Here is a 20,878-nt window from a genome sequence, read left to right as displayed (position 1 = left end):
CCAGGTCAGTGCTGTCACATCTGAATTTTGTCATCCAGGGCTTGTTCTGGAAACTGGAACCAGCTGCTGGGGGTGATGCAGACAGCACAGCAAGCAAAGCTGGGAAGAGCAGCCCTCTTTCCCTCCTTTTGCACTTATGTCTCTTACTTATGTCTCTCTGGCTTCCCCTTTGGTGGAACCTAATGGGGGACCTCGGTGACAGAGGAGAGTGTTTTCCAGAGTCCCAGCCCCGCAGCCCAAGGTATGGAGAGGGGCAGGATTCTGAGGCTGGAGACCACAGCGGACAGTAGACACCAAAGTCCAGCCCAGGTTTCCTAGCTTGATCAGAATTTGTCTTGAAATGCTGCATCTTCATCTCTAGATCACGTTTCTCTCCTTGGTAATTTGGGTGGGGTTTCCTTTCCTCTCCTGTCCCCAGCCTGGGGCTCCTTGCTGGTAAAAGTGGGGCCAAGGGGGGGAGGGGTGGTGGGTGCTGGTGGTGGTGGCAGGGAACTGGTAAAAGTTACCTTTCACCTCTTGTTTTTAGGTGATTTGGATATGGTGGCTGGTCCCTTACCTCCTGTAACTCTCTCTCTCTCTCTCTCTTTTTTTTTTTTTTGCATTTTCATTCTCCTGGTAGAAACACTATTCTCAACATTTCTTTCTCATTTTGGGTTCATTTTCCTGTTTTCAGGGTCTCTGTTGTAGGGGTCTGGGCATTGACTCCTGAACTGTTTCAAAACTGTTCTTTGGGAATGGATTACTCTGATAGGAGGCTCACCCTGGTTGATGTGTGTGCACTTGCTCCTTTTCTAAGGGAGTGCGATTATGGGTAGGCCAGGTTTGTAGAAATATTTGGAACAACTAGCTCCTGAGGGGTGTTTGTTTTTGTTTTATGAGAGAGAGAGAGAGAGAGAGAGAGAGAGAGAGAGAGCAAAGAGAGAATCCCAAGCAGGTTCTATGCCCAGCACAGAGCCTGACGCAGGGCTCAGTCCCAGGACCCTGAGATCATGACCCCAGCTGACATAAAGAATTGGACTCTCAACTGACTGAGCCACACAGGTGCCCCCTAAGGGGTGTTTTTAGCGCAGTAAAGCAGACTGCCCTCTCTTCCGGGTCACCTGCAGTGTATTGTCCATCTTTTCTAGCATGCAGCCATTCCATCTTCCAGCTCTTCTCTCAAAGGGGAGGTTCAAGGGTGGAGTCTTAGTCTTTGTCCTTACTACCCTGCTTTAGTGCCAGCAGAATGCAAGGTAGCGACGCCTGTTTCCGAGGACCTTTTTGACCATCTGTCCCTGGCTGCTGTTCTCACAAAGCCGGGGGAGGTGTGGCTTCCTGTCCTGCCCCCCCTTCCACTTCTGTCCCTGGCTTGGGGCACAGATTTAGTAACTGAGCAGCAGTGACAGCTGCAGGCCTCACAATAGCCACTGCCTTCCCACTTAAGCTGTAGTGACCAGAAAAGAGAAATAATCAAGTCCTCGGTGAGAAACAGAAACTCCTCCCTGGTGGGGGATGCTTTGGTCTGATCCCAGTTCCCAGACTGGCGTTCTGCATCAGCGGGGCTGAAGAAGGACCACACACTATGTTCATTACTTCAGAAATGGAATGGAAAGCGGGGTGTGCTGGAAGGGAAGCTGCTGCCCAGGCTTACCAAAATGTAAAATTTATTTGCCTTTGGTTCAGAGGACACAGCACCTCCACCACACTGCAGTCATCCCAAGCTCATCAGACCGTCTCTTTGGCACTAATATGTCTAAGGAAATATCTGCAAATGAATTATTAAAGTGGTTTGATAACAAAATCTTTCACAATATGTTTTATGAGGAGAAAAAGCCCACAGTGATTCCTTAAAATGGTGTACAGGTGGGGCAGCCCAGATATTCTGAGAGCCAGGGCATTCTTCAAAACTTGAGAACTTCCCCAAAGATTAGAATTCTTTTTTCTTTAAAGATTTTATTTATTTATTCATGAGAGACACAGAGAGGCAGAGACACAGGCAGAGGGAGAAGCAGACTCCCTGCAGGGAGCCTCATGCAGGACTTGATCCCAGGACCCTGGGATCAGGCCCTGCGCTGAAGGCAGACACTCAACCCCTGAGCCACCTGGGTGTCCTGAGGATTAGAATTCTGAAGCCTTGGTAAATGCTTAGCAGTATGCTAAGCTCAACACCCCAGTTTTGAACTGCCCCATGATAATGTCCACTTCTCTTATCAGTAAGAAATGACCTTTCAGGAATCTTTACTGCTGCCTGGTGAGTCATTCCTTCTTCTGATGCAGTTGGGGCAGGACCATATTACCCCAGCTGGTAGGATGCTGTCCTCTTGGACATGGGCATGGCAGCATTTGGTCCCCAGGCAGCCGGCTTGGACGTGTCTGTTCACAAGGAGATTGCTTTTAGACCAACCACTATTTTCTGATTTAACCTCAGTCTGGACTAGATTGTCCAGATGAATAGATCCTAACATAACTGTCTGTCAGAGCCAATTTTGTACTTGGATACAAATGAGTTCTATAGCAATTTGACAAGTTCTACAAAGATCAGTTGTCCCTGGAGTAGTTAGAAGTTTCTTCTAATGCTAATAAAATATTGACTCAGGCTATTATTGTCTTGCTTCCCTCTTTCCTTCAGTGAGATGATAAAAATTGGAGACCCTGCTTGGGAGATGGAGATGTTTCTCTGATACACCTGAGTATGGGCTCACAGTTTATGAAGTGGGAGTTAGGAATCACACAAACCGTGGTTACCTAGCTGTGTAACCTCCGTCCTGCTCCTCAACCTCTCAGAGCCTCCGCTTTTCATCTTTAAAATGTGGGTAATTGGGCAGCCCTCGTGGCCCAGCGGTTTAGCGCTGCTTTCAGCCCAGGGTGTGATCCTGGAGACCTAGGATCAAGTCCCTCATCGGGCTCCCGGCATGGAGCCTGCTTCTCCCTCTGCCTGTGTCTCTGCCTCTCTCTCTCTCTCTCTCTCATGGATAAATAAATAAAATCTTTAAAAAATGTGGGTAATTCCCACTTTGCAGGATTGTGCTGAGGAGTGAAGGAAACCATGCTGTTACATGTACAGCATGTGCTGTACAGTCCACGGGAGGCTGTGAGAGTGTGCTGATGCTCAAAGCGTTTGCTGGGACTGGTGCAGAGGTGGTCCCCGGGTCCAGGGTGGCCACCTTGTTGGTTTCTCACTGGCGGTGTTTTTACTTTTCCCCCATCTTCCTATTTGAGAAGCAAGGGATGAATTATAATATGGAGCATGGGTTTTGGTATCAGATGGGGTTTAAAGATTTTATTTATTTATTTGTCAAGAGAGCACGTGTGAGAGAACACAAGCAGGGGGAGCGGCAGACAGAGGGAGAAGCAGGCTACCCCCTGAGCAGGGAGCCCGATGCAGGACTCCATCCCAGGACCCTGGGGTCATGACCTGAGCCCAAGGCAGATGCTTCACTGACTGAGCCCCCCAGGGGTGTCAGATGGAGTCTAAATGTCTGTCTTACTTATTGGTCTTGCATATTTATTAATGACGTGATTCTGTGGACCTATTTTCCCAGGTCTAAACTCTCAGAGCTGTTGTGAGGAAAATCACACTCATGTCTATAAAGTGTCCTGCCCTATATCTGACACGCAGGAGAGACTCAATGATGCTGCCATTTTTACCTGTGTGGTCCTTGTATTGTAGAATAATCGTTTGTGGAAGGAATGGATGAAGCAGCAGCTCATAGGTGAGAGCGTATATGCAAAGGCAGACATTGTAACTTACTTGAAGGCTTAAAAGAGTAGACATCCACTGAGTCTTTATAAGTGGTATTTTTAATGATTTAGTCATGTCTGAAGTTTAATTTATTATCCAATGCATATGGCAGCTACATTATCATTTCCTGCAAGTCAGATGTACAAAGTTGTTGATTAATTTTATAGTGGAGAACACAGAGTGGCTTCAGGGTATTGAATACTTTGTAAGAGATAGTAGATTAAAGATAATTTAGTATTTTCTTACACTTGGGGGAGTTAAAATATATTTGAAAACCTTTAGTATATCCTTAAGCAGAATTAGACAAGGGGAGAAAGAATTAAACAGAGTTGGCTCTGAAAAGAATAGCTGTGCTAGAAAAGAGACATTGTCTATGTCCAAACCTACCAGTGCCACGTAGCCTCAGTAACAACGTCATGATAGCATTAGTCATTTTGGTCCGAGGTAGACAGTCCTAATATACTCCAGCAAGTTAGTCATCATCATTTTCCTGTTGTCTACACTAACAGGTTACAAATCAATTTTAATTAAAAGCAGTGAACAACACTTTGTTATACTACTTCAATAAGCATAACTCCATTTCTAATACAATATGGCTTTGACACCTTTGAATTAAAAAACGATCCAACTTTAGCAGGAGATGAATGAAGTTGACAGTTATCTGGTGAATTTAGGTTGTGAGCTCAATTTGGATAAATTAGATCTCAAGGTGGATTTTGCACTCTATCAGAGTGTTAGCTGTGGGCATGGCCAGTGTTCGATGGATGATTCCCAGTTCTACACCTCCCTTCTTTATAGGCTTGAGACTTACTGGCAGATGCAATGAAGCAAAATCTCCTATACATATACATTTGAAACATTCATGGCTTTTAAATGGGTGAAACCATGATTAGACAGTCCCTAAAATTAGAAGATTCAGTAAAGCTGTTTAGATGTTTTTATTCTTTCTTCTTGGCTGAAGCCCTTTAGAATTACATGCTGAGTTCAGCCAGATACATTTGAATCTTGGGGTTTTTTTCCTTAAGAAAAGTAACTTATGTATGTTAACTAGTGCTTGAAGGAAAGCTTCCCAATCCTTTTAGAAACATGCCAAGGAATATCAGTAGAATATGGATTCCTCTCATGCAAGGAAAGAGGCTGTGCATTTTAAAATAGTGATTCCCTCTAAAAATTTCCTTTTAAACATTTGCACCTTTTCTGTGCAGATCATGTATAAAATGGCCTTTTTTTAAGATAGAAGGAAGTCAAATTGACATTAACTCTTTTGCACTAAAGAAATTTTTCATACCTAGAGTGGTGCCACTGAGTGGCATGAGTGTCACAGAATCATAGTCCCCTAGGACTCGAGGGGATCTTGGAACCTTCTGGTTGACAGCCTCATTTTACAGATGAGATGCAGGCAGGGAGCTTGCCCACAGCCTGTCTGTGTTGGTGGCACACGGAGGACAAGAACTCAGGCTCCCTGATGCGACGTTAACGTGGTTTTTGCAATCTCGGTTGCCCTCCTTATGTCCTTTTGTTTAGCAGTTGGGCTTCTTAGCATTTGCTGGATTTGCACATTTTGTTGAGTAGAAAATGACTAATTTTTAAATACATGAATGAGGTGGAAACAATGGTGTGTTACAGAATTACTTGATGGAAGAACCTGAAATAAATAGAATTGACTTTAAGTCAGTAGCCCTCTTTTGCTCATAACCAATAATGCAGTGTCTGACTATGTGACCAAGTGGCTCATAGCAAATATTTTTGACCTTTTAGAACAGAAGAATCGATAACGGAAGATGACAAGAGGAGGTATGTTTGACCTAAATTAAATTAAAGCTGGCTTTAATTTGAATAATTTTGGCCACCTTCCACGGATTAATTGAATGCTCAGATGTAATTTAACACCGTGGTACATCACCAATAACACAGATTACACCCAGAAAACTTCTGGTGCATGGAATACAGGTAGGAGCATGTGATCTGAAAAAGAACTTGCTCAGGATTCATAATCTTTGCTTTCAAGCAAGCTTGGGTTTTGTCCTGTGCACATGGCCTGCACTGTTTTCTGTCCTATGGTTCTTGGATGTGCTGTTCTCCCTAATGGATTTCCTTCCTTCATTCTCCCTCTCCTCTGGTTGACTGCACTCTAATCTCGTGACTTGTTGGCTCTCTCTCCCCTCCTTTTATGTTTGTATCTACCTCTAGGGAAATGTTGCATAGCACCTACTACTCTGTTCACCACTCTGAATTCTTGATGTATGTTGACTGATTAACATGTTACTCTATGGATATTTATTACTGTACTCAGTTATAAAAATCCCAATTTCCTTTCCTCTTCCTCATTCCAAGTTAAATATCTAAAAATTCTACTAATTCAACATAGCTTTCTTTTTTCATATAGAGCTTCTTTTTGACATAGAAAAAATTTTATTTTTAAGTGCAATAATATTTCAGACCCTACTTTTGAGAAGTCATGAGTTGTTTAAATAGTTCTATAACTGTTGGCTGTATTCCATGCTTCTATCACTTTTGGCAAATAGAGTATCATTGAGATTGGTCTGAATTTTCTATATCTGCTTCTTTTCATTAAGAAACTATGGAGGGGTATATGTAGGTCTGCCATCTGAAGCTGTCAATATGATATCTAATCAAACAAAGACTGTACGCAAAAGTAAGTAAAGTCGTGATATTTACTTTCCCTAAGTATTTATCATTTGGTTTTGTGAAAAAAATATGAAATTTATATTTTAGCTTGCCTGACTCAACCTACATATTATTCAGTTGCAGTTAGCCATGTAGAAAAACCATTATCTGTTCATTGTAGTCATTTGTTGAAATTGCCACCTACATGATGAGAGTAGTTCCAGAGCAAAATTTAGCTTCTATTTGTGGTTATGTTCCATGGATTTATAAAGTTTTTTTCCATGGATAATTTAAACTTATTGTTAATTTCAGTGACAGTATGACAGTGAAAGCAAGTGTTTCAGTAAGTTTATGGAGTTTTTGTAGAACATAAAGGTAAATTCTTTTAATATATTCCTGTGATGTATGATAGCAGTCTGATGATTAGAGGAAAAACAACTGTGTATTGTATAATTAAATGAAATGAGGCCCCCTTTTCTACTTCAATAAGTAGTAATTGTGGGGCTAATGTCTTTCTGATAACAGGCATGAATGACAGCAGCCTCATAGCTAGTTTCTTGCTCAAGTGTGTAGCTCATGGTAAAGAATGCTGGTTTACCAACCACTATATAGTTATCTGATGCATAGTTTTAAAGGACTGTTAATATGTTTGATTGGCGCACAGGGTACATTACCTTATTTGTAACATACTATAGTTATTTGTTGCTCATTGCTGTTTCTCTGCATTTTGATTTGGACTAGCAAATACATATATGTCACTACTATTTGTCATTTTATAGGAAACTAGAATATGTTCTTTATAATCCGAACAATTAACTTTTAAAAATTTTCTCTTTAAGATTAGAAGAAAATATCATGACTCAATAATCAAGAGGTATTTTTTTCTATTTTTACTATTTGTATTTTTTCTAAATAATTGTATGTATTTAGTCTCAAATGATGAATGAACTGTAGATATTGTTGCTAGGTGTTTCTCAGAAATCTCAAACTTCAAGATTCTGTTTTGTAAGGAGAATCCAGCCTTTGGATCCAGACCCAAAGCAAAACTGACTTGAAACTGAACCAACTTCTGGCTCAGGGCCAGTTACTGGAGTTGGTGTTTGGGATGGGGAGGGGTCACAGAATAAGAGACAAATAAGCTTTCCCACTGTGGGAGAGAGACACAGAAACTGGGTAAGAAAGAAATATAACAAGAAATATGACAATCTTGGGTAGCCACTTCTGAGAAGATTTTCTTTTCAAGGTGAAAGCATTATGGAACTATAGTCCCTAGTGCCCATGACCACAATATAGAGTACTGAGTTTCTCTTTGGGAATTTGCTGGAGATTTTCTATTTCTATTATTTTTAAGAGCTCTAACCCTCTGGATTCCCGGCTAGTTCTCCACTGCAGAAGTACTTTTGTTATTTGCATCAAATAGAAAAGATAATCTAGATGAAAGTGAGCATATGTTATTCTCCTGAAAATAGGTCATATTTCAAAAAGCATGGGAATAGAGTAGAAAGAGGTGTCAGGTAAATAGGTATCGGGGAGGTGTGGTAGTTCTGTTACTAACACGGCACCTCACAGGAATCCCTAACCTTCTTCCAGGCTTTCTCAAATTTGATTTTCTCATGGGGTGATTGGACAAGATGGTTGTTCACCTTTATGTATGGATCTTAAATTCCCTGATAACAATTTAGCAGTCTTGCTGGTAAACCAGCCCACCACTTTAGACTCCTAGCTAAAATATATCTTCACTGCTCACGACTATATGAACATATATTATTTTATTGCCATATCTCTCCCTTTGAATCACCTGAAAAGTGTTCTAATTTGAAAGGCTGTTCTTTTCCATAGTTTCTAAGCATTCACTGTTGTACTCACCTGTGACATGTCTGAACTCATGGCTTTCTGGGCATAAGTTATTGAGAAACCCTGAGGAGAAGACTGTCCTTTGTAGAGGAGGATATTTTATGGAAATATTTTTTGACCTAACATGTAAAATCTCTTGAAGTAATTCCATTGAACTCCCTCCATGACCAGAGTTCAAAATTATTTTGGTTACTTTTTTGAAACAAATCAGGAAATGATTTTGGAATCTCTTACAATACTACTATCATGATACAAAAGCATAGTTTCTCCTGCCGATGACTCTTGGGTGAGAATTATGCCCACTTAGATGTATGAAGCACTCGTAGCACAGAGGACTCTCAGTGGTGCTCTCAGATGCCTGTTGGAGAGACTGGCTGGAACAGATTCCCCCCGGATAGCTGGAGCGAGTGTGGATGGTCACACCTCTCCTAGCAGGGTCCCACCATGTAGGGAGGGGATGGGATTATGGCTGAGCAGTCTGTATGCTTAATTTGGGTGATGTTGATGAACAGCTTGGTCTGGGCATTATCATGTCATATTTTATTTTATTTTTAAAAATTTTTATGTATTTGAGAGAGAGAGAGAGAGAGAAAGAGAGAGAGAAAGAGAGAAAACAAACGGGGAAGGAGAGGGAGAAGCAGACTCCCCACTGAGCAGGGACCCGGATGCGAGGCTCCATTCCAGGATCCTGGGATTATGACCTGAGCTGAAGGCAGATGCTCAACCAACTGAGCCACACCGAAGTTTCCCTATCATGTCATATTTTAATTCTAAGTTTATAAGTCTCTTTGCTCACTGCTCTTTGTCTCTTTATGTAAATGTCACCAGGGCTTAGCATTGTACTAACCACACATTAAGTCTTAAGTATTGAATGAAACTTGAGCATGTTTTACTGAAAAGAAAATCAGTAAATATGGCCAACAAGCACATGAAAAAATGATCCACATAACTTGCCACCAGGGAAATACAAACCAAAACCACAATGAGATACCAATTTACACCAGTAAGAATGGCTAAATGAACAAGACAGGAGACAACAAGTGATGGAGAGGATGTGGAGAAGGGGGAACCCTTATGCACTGTTGGTGGGAATCCAAGCTGGTATAGCACTCTGGAAAACAGTGTGGAGGTTCCTCAAGGAGTTAAAAACAGAGCTACCCTATGACTCAGCAATTGCACTACTGGGTATTTATCCCAAAGATACAGATGTAGTGAAATGAAGTGAAATGAAATGTAGTGAAATGGGGCACCTGTTCCCCAATGTTCATAGCAGCAAAGTCCACCTGTTCCCCAATGTTCATAGCAGCAGTGTCCACAATAGCCAGACTGTGGAAGGAGCCTCAATGTCCTTCAACAGATGAATAGTAAAGAAGATGTGGTCTGTATATACAGTGGAATATGACTCAGCCATCAGAAAGGACGAATACCCACCATTTGCTTCGACGTGGATGGAACTGGAGGGTATGATGCTGAGTGAGATGTTGTTCAGAGAAAGACAGTTATCATTTGGTTTCACTCATATGTGGAATATAAGAAATAGTGAAAAGGATTATAAGGGAAGGAGGGAAACTGAGTGGGGAAATTAATGAGGGAGACAAACCATGAGAGACTCCTGACTCTGGGAAACAAAGGGTTGCAGAAGGGGAAGTGGGTGGGGGGTTAGGGTAACTGGGTGATGGGCATGAAGGAGGGAACATGATGAGATGATTGCTGAGTGATATACTATATGCTGACAAAATGAATTTAAATAAAATAAAGCACTGAATGTTAAAAAAATCAGTAAATAATTTGTAGGCTTAAAGCTGATTTATTTTTTTCTAAGTTGTACTATGTTAAGCTTGCTGACTCTCCCCTTTTGCTGTTTGTTGTCTTCACAGCTTGCTCATTGAGATTTGGAAGGAATTGCATTCCACGGGACATCATAATGTGTACAGAAATTTCCAAGGAAATTCTAAATAGTCGCCTGCTCTGCCTCCCCTCTCCACCCAAATTCTTAAGTCTGTAATTGAAACCATGGGTACATGTTGAATGTTGTACTAGAAAGGAATCAGGTCAACAATACACGGGTATATGGAACTTTCTGGGGTCCTTCTGTGAAAGACAAGCTGACAAACTGCTGGTATCTGGAGCTAGCCTGCTGTGTCTGGCAGGACTTGTTCCCTGGCCATTCAGTACAGCTCATGAAGATCATGTCTTTTCACTGATAATTTTTTGATAGTTTTTATATAACAAAATCCTTATTCTATTTATAACTTCAGATAAGAAGGCACTATAAACGAATCCCTAACGTAATATATTTGTGGGTTACCTTTCACTATTTTTATGTCACATTAATTTTTAGCTGTAAAACGGTTAAATTGATTCTTAACGGTTCTCTCTTGACTGTTTTTTATGTTTTGGTTTTCAGCTTTGTGTAAGTGTCAGAGGATTTCTTCTGTTAGGAACAATGTATGACATTGCAATGTTGAAAAATAGGCCACCAAAATTCGCATGCCTTATGCATGTTTTGATTGATTTTCTATTTTCTTTAGTCAAAGGCTGATGTCACCATGAATCCTTTGCAGTCATTGATTCTCCCATTCTCCTTTGTGTGATCATAACATCTCATCAAGTTAATCCTATAGTATTTTCAAGGACTTGTGATTGAGGGTTAGTGGGGTATTTGGAAAGTTCTTAATTTGAGGATGACCATGTGTAGCCACTTAGTACTACAATGTAGATTACTCAATTTACCAATATATTTCAACAATTAAAAAATTTTTATCCCTCTTTACTTGGGTTTCTTAATTGTTTTTTAAAAGATCACTTTCAAAGAAGTCACACGTGGTATTGTGATATTATAGGTACTCTATCAGTATATAAAGCTAATGTATAAAGATTACCATCAAACACCAAAAGTTTTCATTAGAAGGAAAACATTATCTTATAAATCTGGTCCATAAGGTGATCAGAGGGATATCAAGCTGATAAAATATTGAAGGTGCTTTTCTGAGCAGGTGGCGAGAGCTGAGCCTTGGATCATGATTCGAGCCCTTGCTGGCTGTACCTGGGCTGTGATGAGCCCTGGGACCCAGCTCTGAGGAAAAAAGTAAAGCAAACCTAGGAGATCTACTTGGTCCTAATAGCTGTGTCAATATTTTATTAAGACAATTTATTGGGAGGAGGTTTAAGATAGCAACATAGAAGGATACTAACCTCATCTCCTACAGACACAACACATCTACAGCCACATATGAAGCAATTCCCTCTGAAAAGGGCCTCAAGCTAGCTAGATGAACAGTGTCTCCACAACAAAGGATAAAAGGGCCGCATGGGGATGGATAGGGGCAGAGACATGGCCTTGCAAGGAAGCCCACCCTAGGCACAGAGACCAACAGTTGGGAGAATCTCATTAATATAGAGCCTGTCTCTGAGGAACCAGGGGTTTGTGCTCCACATCAGGCACCCTGGCCCTTGGGAATGCATCAGAGACATGAGCCCCCAAAGCACCCAGCCTTAAAACAGGGCTTATTGCCAGGGGAGCCATAGGGCGTTAGGGAATGAAAAAGCCACTCTCGAAGGGCTCACTTACAGTCCGGCTCATCCTGGGACCCAGCAAAAAAGTAAATTTGAAAGATGCCTGGACCAGATGCTTAGGAGACTCCTTTGTTAATCTTGTAGCATCTCCCGGAGAGACAGGAGCCTGCTGGGACTCTCTGGGGACAGAGTGCTGGCCAGACACCGTGTTTTGCATTCTCCGTCTGCCTTGGTGGGACCAGTGCTGGTAGTTGCCATCTCTGTCCCCCCAACCCCCCAACCCCGCCTGCTAGCTCTGGTGGGAGTGTCCCACCCCCTTGCACCACAGACAGGGCCGACCTGCCCAGGTGAGTACATTCTCCCAGGGCCCACCCTGCCAGCCATCAGCCATGTGCAGCTCACACAGGGGACACCCCTTGAGCACTTGGCTCTGGGGCCAGGTAGGATTGCCTTTCTTGTCCTTGACAGGTGACCATCTCCAGGGCAATGCACAGACAGCAGATGAAATGTACCCTGCAGCATTTATGTGAAAAAGGCATATTTCTTATCCTAGAGCCTCAGCCTGAGGTGCAGGCTTCAGGCTTGTCATGTATTCCTAGGCACCCCCAGGGAAGATGGGCAAGGAGATAACCATATTGTGCTCTCTTGTGGCCATGAACAGCATTATGCCTCCCAGAAAGGAGCTTATATACATCTAAAGCCACAAGTTTTGCAATTGTCACCCTGGGGACACCTCTAGATTTCTTGGTCTGGAAGTCAGTGGGGTTTAGGATTGCAGACCCACAAAGACCGCGCATATTCACATACCTTGAAAGTTGCTGCCTGTGAATCTATCTTACTCTATCCCTAAAAAACTAGAAAAAAGAACAAGGGCATCTGGGTGGCTCAGTCAGTTAAGCAGTTGCTTTTGGCTCAGGTCATGATCCCAAGGTCCTGGGATTGGAGCCTTGCATTGGGCCCCCTGCTTTTCTGGGAGTCTGCTTACCACTCCCCCCCGCCCCTCCCCCCCAATGTGCTTGCATGCTCTTTCTCTCAAATAAAAATCTTAAAAAAAAATGCAGCCTAAATTTAGAAGGAAGGAAAGAATAAAAATCAGAGTGGAAATAAATGAAATGGAGACTAAAAGAATAACAGAAAAGATCAATGAAATGAAGAGTTGGTTCCTTGAAAAGATAAGCAAAACTGATGAACCTTTAGGCAGGCTCACCAGTTAAAAAAGACAGGACTCAAGTAAATAAAAAATTAAAGAGAAGTTACGACTGATACTATGAAAATACAAACTATCCTAACAGACCATTACAAGCAATCATATGCCAAACAAACTGGCTCTGGAAGATATGGATAAATTCCTAGAAACCTACGATCTTCCCAGACTGAATCTTGAGGAAATAGAAAATCTGAATAAACCAACTGCTAGCCAGGAGATCGAATCAGTAGTCAAAAACCTCCCAACAAACACAAGTCCAGGACCAGATGGCTTCACTGGCAAATTTGACCACACATTCGATGAAGGTGAAATACCTAATCCTTCTCACACAAGGACCCCACAAAGAAGGAGGTTACTGGCCAGGCCAATAGCCCTGATGCATATAGATGCAAAGAGTCCCCCAAAAAATCCTAGCAAAACAAATCCCTTCAAAGGATCATACACCATGATCAAGGTTGATTTCTCTCAGAGATGCAAGGATGGCCAACATCCACCAATCATGTTGACATTTGCACATTAGGACCAGCTGCTGGGTGGAAGGAAGCACGTGCGAGAGGCCAAGAGAGGGAGAACGACCAGAGTTCCTAATGACTGAACAGTCCTGGTGCCAAGCTGCACAGGGAGTGTGACTTGGCTTCTGTGAAATAAATTCATGGCCCTGTGATAAATTACCCCCCAACTTTCACTGTGGCTTATTTTGGTTTCTGTCCCTGGATACCAAGATATATCCTCACTTTGCCATCTACGCTGCCTACCACCCTGGTCTCAACTCTCACGAACCTAGAATTTTATAAAAGCCCACGGAACTTTAGCATGAAAAAAAAATATATAGAAGTAAGAATCAGTAAGACATGATCATAATACACATACTCCTGTCCCATAATGTCATTTAGGTGGGTCAGCAGCAGTTTTGCACGGTAAGGATAACAATAACTTTTTGAGAATTTTTAATTTTGAAATCATTTGAGATTTCTGGAAGAGCATAAGTCAGCACAGACAGTTCCTAAATGTCCTTCACCCAGCTTCCCCTAATGTTAACATCTTGCATCAACTTGTCGAAATGAAAAAATTAAACATTAGCATAAACTAAACTACAGCCTTTCATCAGATTCCATTAGACTTTCCGTAAATGTCCTTTTTCTGTTCCAGGACCCAATCTGGGATTTCATCAAATCTCATCATATTTGTTCATCGTATCTCCTTAGTCTTCTTGTCCTGATGGTTTTTCTGCCTTCCCTTGTTTTTCATGACCTTGACACTTCTGAAGCCTACTGATAGATATTTTGTAGTATTTCCCTTAATTTGAACAGATCTGATATTTTCTTGTGATTAGACTGAGGTTATGGATTTGGGGGGAAGAATACCACAGAGGCAATGTGCCTCTTCATCACATATCCTATCTCACGACTTTACCATGACTTGTTGCTGGTGATATTAACCATGATCACCGGTTGGTGAGGGGGCATCTGTCAGGTTTTTCCACTATAAGGTTTCTAGTTTTTCTTTTCCAAACCTGCCCCTTATAAGTGAGTCACTAGGTTCATAACATACTCAAAGGAGAATCAAGCTCCACCTCCTGGAGGAAGGAGCATCAAGGAATTTGTAGACCTTTGTTAAAAGCACTTACCGTAATCAATATTTTGAGGGAGATACTTGATTCTGACAATGTCCAGTTTCTCTGTAAAGATTTGCCCAGTAATTGTAGCATTTGTCCTCAGATGTTGCCTGCAGCAACCATTACTATGGTATTCCAGTGGTGATTTTGTTTCTTCTTCACATGTATTACTTGGAATTCTTCTCTAAGGAGTATTTTCCCCTTCTCCCCTATTTACTTATTTATTCAATTGCTTATTTATATCAGTATCAACTCATGGACATTTGTTTTGTTCTTTCGGTTGTAATCCAATACTGTCAGTATTTCATTGCTCAAACTCTTTGAGCTTTGACCATGGGTCATTTGTTCAGGTTGGTTCTTGATATAGCCCAACTTATCCCCAACCCCCTGCCTTAGATTGACCTCTTTTTTTTTTTTTTTTTTTTTTTGATTCATGAGAGACACAGAGAGAGAGAGAGAGAGGCAGAGACACAGGCAGAGGGAGAAGCAGGCTCCCTGCAGGGAGCCCGATGTGGGACTTGATCCCAGGACCCTGGGATCATGACCTGAGCCAAAGGCAGACGCTTAACCACTGAGCCACCCAGATGCCTCTAGATTGATTTTTTAATAGCAAGCTGGCCTATTAAATAAAAGTCCAATTCAAAAGTTAAAACATATTCCTAGGGGTTCCCTGGGTGGCTCAGCGTTTGGCACCTGCGTTTGACCCAGGGCGTGATCCTGGAGTCCCGGGATCGAGTCCCGTGTCAGGCTCCTGGTGTGGAGTCTGCTTCTCCCTCTGCCTGTGTCTCTGCCTCTCTCTATATATATATCTATCATGAATAAATAAATAAAATCTTTAAAAAAACATATTCCTAAAACTTAATCAAATTTTATTATAAATGAATAGTGTTTTCCGTATTATGACAAGTCTTAACATTTTCCTTCAACTAGACATTATATAAGTTTAGAGCCTTGTGATTCTTACATGTTAATTATACTTGCCACCCACTTACCTCTGTCTTAAGGCTAGTGATTATATTCTTTATTAAGTACTTCAAGAATCTTGAGTGAAAGACTTAAAGCAGGAGAGTTATTAACATTAAGATCTTTCAAAAGAAAAGTGAGAGATTGGTGAAGGCTTAATGCCTGAAATTTAAGAGGTAACATTTTTTCAAACAATACATCCTTGTTTTTCACAAGATTATGATTAAAGAACATATATACCAGGAAGATGAGTTTCAGAGAATTTCTGATTAACACATTAGAAAAGGTCTTCTTCAGCAACTTTCTAAGCTAGGAGACCTTTATTCCTAGTCTTAGTTATGAAAGACTGCTTGGATTTAGCTTTGGAAGAAACAGCCTGGAATGTAGAAGCCAAGTACAACCAACTTCAGAGGTATCACAAAAGAATGGCTGGTTTGATAAACTGAGTTCTCAAAAGTGATTTGGAGTAGGCTTTGTGGACAGAGGCAGAACGAGGCTAAGCACAGTGGGAAAGCTGTATCTGGGTGTTTGGTTTGATAAGAATTTGAAAAGGAAAAACAGGTTCAGTTTTGCAAACGGGAGCTTTGTGTAGCCATATTGTATCCATGTCCAGGGTTGTGAGGACTTTCAGGAGTGAAAAATTATGTAAGAGACTTATTCCTAGAAAAGATATTTGCTTATTTGCTTATTTTTACTGGATACATGTGATAAATTCAAGCACTACGAAGTGCTCTGCTTTTCCATAGATTGCATTCTAATACCCAGTTCTGATCTTCAGTTGTTTATCAACCATCACCAGTCAAGTTCTTCCTGTGCCCAGGTGGGTACTAGTTAGGGTGTGGCTGAAAGCCTCAGTCCCTGCATTCTAGACTCTTTAGAATAGTGGGGATGTACCGGGTAACCTGCCATGTACATACAGAGCATGGCCAGTATTGGCATGGATTACTTTGGGAGCACAGCACAGGAGTAGCTAAGTCAGACCGGTGGGTTGGGGAAGATGCCCCAGAGGACATCTCCTGCAGAACTGCACGGGAGAGTGTGAGTTGGCCAGTCAGAGGTGGGAGAAGAAAGACTTCAGGCAGACAACCCCAGGTGCAAAGAAGGCCCTGAAGACCCTTGGCGTGCCCTGGGAACTTCTTGGAGTTCATCCTGGCTAGGTGGGAGCTGGTGCTAATTGGGCGGGATGGGTGACAAGGTGAGCTTGTGAGGTGCTTCATGAGCCTTGCTGGAACTTCTGAAAGGGGGAAACCATTGGGGAGGGAAGTAGTCATGGAGCTTATGCGCTGGGTCCTTCTATTTACTTATTGTCTGGGGGTCATTGGAAGCTTTGCTCTTGCTGGCTATTCTAGATCCTGGTTTGTGGGTGTCTCTGTGGGAGACATGAGTAATTCTGTTAGTTCTATATAGTGATGGTGGGGCTTTCTCATTTAATCTATCATACAAAATACCTAGAGTTTTCAAAAACAGTGCAATTTATGGAAGAGTTTTAGAGGCAGCTGAGTTTGATAAGGTTCATCTCCTACAAGACCACATCTTCAAGATGTGAGAGGCAGCTGCTTATTTGATGCATAGAAACCAATACAGAGAGTCAAGGAAAATGAAGAAACCTAGGCATATGTTTCAAATGAAAGATTCCATGAAGAATATCAGAAGAATTGCTTTAAGGCAGGGCCATGCCCCTCCCAGCACCAGGTGCCTAGTCATTAGGTTTTATTTTGTTTTGTTTTTTTAGTCATTAGGTTTTGATAATGTTGAGGTCATCCTGTTGTTTCACGTATTTCTTCCATTTCTTCTTCCACAAAACCATTCCATTAAATGAAGACAAATTTCTTTGTCCAGTGGAGACTTTGACACTTAGAGAATTGAGCACTTGATTACATTTTTTGCTTATTTGAATATTTAATATGAAAGTAATACAGACTGTTAGAAGACAGGCACATTCTTGTATATTTGTATATGATTGTATATTCTTTTCCATTCTTCTTAGAATTGGGTTCCTTAGACCCACCCTATGAGGAAATGGCCTTATGTTGGTAGTGAAAGCAAAATAATTTGTGGCTCTCAGACAAGGAACAACTGTGGTGTCTTCTCTAGAGCAGTAGTATCTTTGAGGCAATTTTAAGGCCTCTGGCAAGTCATTTAGTTTTTGTGCACCTTAGCTGGTTCCAGTGAATGGAACAAAATCTATTCTAATTGTCTTCTAAAACTGTTAGCAGAATTCAGTCATTGCTTGGTTATTTATCCCAACAATTATTTATGACCATCCACTCTGTCTTTGTTTTAGGCATTGGAGATACAACAGTGAACAAATCAGAAAAAAAGTTCATGACATCATGGGGCTTATGTTTCACAAAAAGGAGACACACTAAATGAATAAATATTATATATGTAGTTCAGAGTAATAAGTTCTATGGGGAAGACTAACCCAGAGAAAAGGGAATAGAGAGCTAGTTGGGAAGGTGGGAATTGCAACTTTAATCTTAAATAGGATGATTAGGGGATTTCTCACTGCAAATATGAAGCTTAAAGGCAAAGACCTGAAGTAACTACTACCCATGTTGGTATCCAGAAGAACAGAGGGACAAGTTAAAATGCCCTGCACAGGTATGCATCTGGCATATTTGAAGAGGGCAAATAATTCAGTGTGGCTGGGCAAGGGTCACAAATGGGAGAGAAAAAGAAGAGGCTGGAGGGCTGCTGGGGAAGAGATTTTGGAAGATTTGGTCTGTCGAACCAGCAGTGTTGTAAGTTATTTATATATTTTAGAATAACAATTGTATATATTTAAGGTATACAACACGATTTGATATACAGTCAAGTTAATTAACACATCATCTCCTCAGATTGTTACTTTTTTGTTGTGATGAGATCACCTGAAATCTCTCTTGGCATATTTCCAATATTTAATACAATATTATTAATTAATTATAGTCATTATGCTGTACATTAGAACTCTAGACTTATTCAACCTACACAACTGACTTTGATGAACATCTCCACATTTCCCCCAATCTCCCAGCTCCTGGAGACCATTGTTCTACTCTCTGCTTCTTTTTCTTCTTCTTTTTAAGTCTCTGCTTCTGTGAGTTCAACTTTTATTTTATTTTTATTTTTTAAAGATTTTTAATTTATTTATTCATGAGAGACACAGACAGAGAGGCAGAATTCAATCCTGGATCCCTGGATCATGCCCTAAGCTGAAGGCAGAAGCTCAACCACTGAGTCACCCAGGCGTCCCCCAACTTTTATTTATTTATTTATTTATTTATTTATTTATTTATTTATTTATTTTTGGAGACCAACTTTTATTTTTAGATTCCACACATAAGTGAGATCATACAGTTGTCTGGCTTATTTTACTCAGCAAAATGTCTTCCAGGTTCATCCATGTTGGTGTTAGTGGCAGGATTTCCTTTTTCATGGCTGAATAATATTCCACTACATATCATATAATAGTATTAAAAACATAACAGAATAATATATATAATGGAATATTCTATATTATATAAGCTATATATATTATTATATATCTTCTTTCGTCTTTATATCCTCATCTGGACACTTATAGTTTCTATGTCTTGGCTGCTGTGAATAATGCCACAATGAACATAGGGGTGCAGATATCTCTTTGAGATACTGATCCCATTTCCTTTGGATATATACCTGGAGGATGGCTGGATCATTTGATAGTTCTATGTTTAAGTTTTTGAGGAATCTCCATATGTTTTCCCATAATGGCTATGCTAATTTATATTCCCATCAACAGTACACAAAGGTTCCCTTTTCTCCATATCCTCACCAACACTTGTTATCTCTTGTCTTTCTGATAAAAGCCATTCTAACAAGTGTGAGGTGATACTTCATTGTGCTTTTGATTTACATTTCTTTAATGATGTCAAGCATCTTTTCATACATTCATGTGTCTCTTGGCCATTTGTATGTCTTCTTTTGAGAAATGTGTATTTGGGTTGTTTTTTTTTTTTTGCCAACTTTTAAATTGGGTTATTTAATTGGGTTATTTGCTATTGAGTTGTTTGAATTCCTTATATATTTTAGATATTAACCCCTTACTGGATGTATGGTTTGGAAACATTTTTTCCCATTCTGTAGGTTCTTTCTTCATAATGTTTGTTTGCTGTGCGGAAGCTTTTTATTTTGATGCAATCCCATTTGTCTAGTTTTGTTTTTCTGTGTGTAGACCAGCAAAGAAGAGTGAAAAGCAGTAGCCAGAGAGAGGGGGAGAGACTTGGAGAGAGAGAGAGAGAAAGAGAGAGAGAGAGAGGGAGGGAGGGAGAGAGAGAAAGAGAGAAAGGTCTGGGAGGGTTTGGTGTCCTGGAAACTACATGCAGAGAGCTGAATGGGGTACTGTATGAGAAGTGCCACACAGTGGTAAATGGTTAGGATAGCCATTCTCTCACGGGCACAAATTCCCATAGAAACAAAGCCATTAGGAACAAAGAAGAGAGTCTGGAGATACTGATTTCATTTTAGGCAAATAGTCTGTTAAAAAACAACCTTCTTTAGATCTATTATAATTGTCAACTTAGGTATATTTTCAACTGATGTACATTCTATTTGGAGCTAAAGAATGAAATCCATAGTTTGGGATTTCCTAATTCTGTACGCAAGGGTGGTATATTGAGAGGGAATGATTGAAGGAGATTGTCTCCTTTATGGACAAGTTACTGTCTTTCCATAATTGCTTGTAGCTTTAGTGCAGTTACATCACAAAAACATGTGAACTGGCAAAGTGATGAGTGGAACATGAACAGGCCCTCCGGGGTCTTAGAGGGTGAATAAAGCCACAATAGCCACAATAGGGCTGGTACAGAAATGGAAAGATTGACAGAAAAGAAGAGAAACACATATAGATCAATATAAATCTTGCATATCCTGATGTCATTATCAATTAGAATGTAAAGAAAGATTTATCTTTTTAAAATGGTGCTGAAAACAATTTACTAATAGGGTGGAGAAACGGCAAGAGTCACCAAATAACCCATAAATACATTTGAGTACCTGTGAACATTATATAAGTGCTAAAACCATAAAAGAAGGAGAATATTGGTGACTATTTATCTGACCTGGACTGGAAAAGAGATTTATCTGAATGACAGTGCTGAATCCATAAAGTATTGTTGGATTTGACTGTGTAAAAAAATGAAAGCAGGTGTATGTTTAAAAAAACAAGCCTGGGACGCCCGGGTGGCTCAGCGGTTGGGCATCGCCTTCAGCTCAGGGTGTGACCCCGGGGTCCGGGGATCAAGTCCCGCATCGGGCTCCCCTCAGGGACCCTGCTTCTCCCTCTGCCTGTGTCTCTGCCTCTCTCTCTCTCTGTGTCTCTCCTGAATAAATACATAAAAATCTAAAAAAA

At 40.9% G+C, this 20,878-nt stretch overlaps 1 protein-coding gene across 8 annotated transcripts in view; it reads left to right on the top strand.

Annotated features, from left to right (window-relative positions):
• C16H12orf75 (chromosome 16 C12orf75 homolog) overlaps window positions 1-10,976 on the top strand; it is a 37,314-nt gene extending 26,338 nt beyond the window's left edge. For 2 of the 8 annotated variants that reach the window (XM_072742978.1, XM_072742981.1), the window contains 4 exons: window positions 5,480-5,515; window positions 6,298-6,377; window positions 7,194-7,223; window positions 10,081-10,976. In XM_072742978.1, the coding sequence (XP_072599079.1) occupies window positions 5,480-5,515; window positions 6,298-6,377; window positions 7,194-7,216 (139 nt within the window). In that variant the 3' untranslated portion in view covers window positions 7,217-7,223; window positions 10,081-10,976. Of the gene's footprint in view, window positions 1-3,556; window positions 3,693-5,479; window positions 5,516-6,297; window positions 6,378-7,188; window positions 9,665-10,080 lie in introns of those variants that run through there. The other 6 variants (XM_072742979.1, XM_072742982.1, XM_072742983.1 and 3 more) reach the window with 5 other exon arrangements.
• The last annotated feature ends 9,902 nt before the right edge of the window (window positions 10,977-20,878 follow it).

This window comes from Vulpes vulpes, chromosome 16 (assembly GCF_048418805.1).
Source record: "Vulpes vulpes isolate BD-2025 chromosome 16, VulVul3, whole genome shotgun sequence".
NCBI lineage: Eukaryota > Metazoa > Chordata > Mammalia > Carnivora > Canidae > Vulpes > Vulpes vulpes.
The sequence above is the reverse complement of the archived record's forward strand: the minus strand, read 5'-3'. Positions and strand labels throughout refer to the sequence as shown.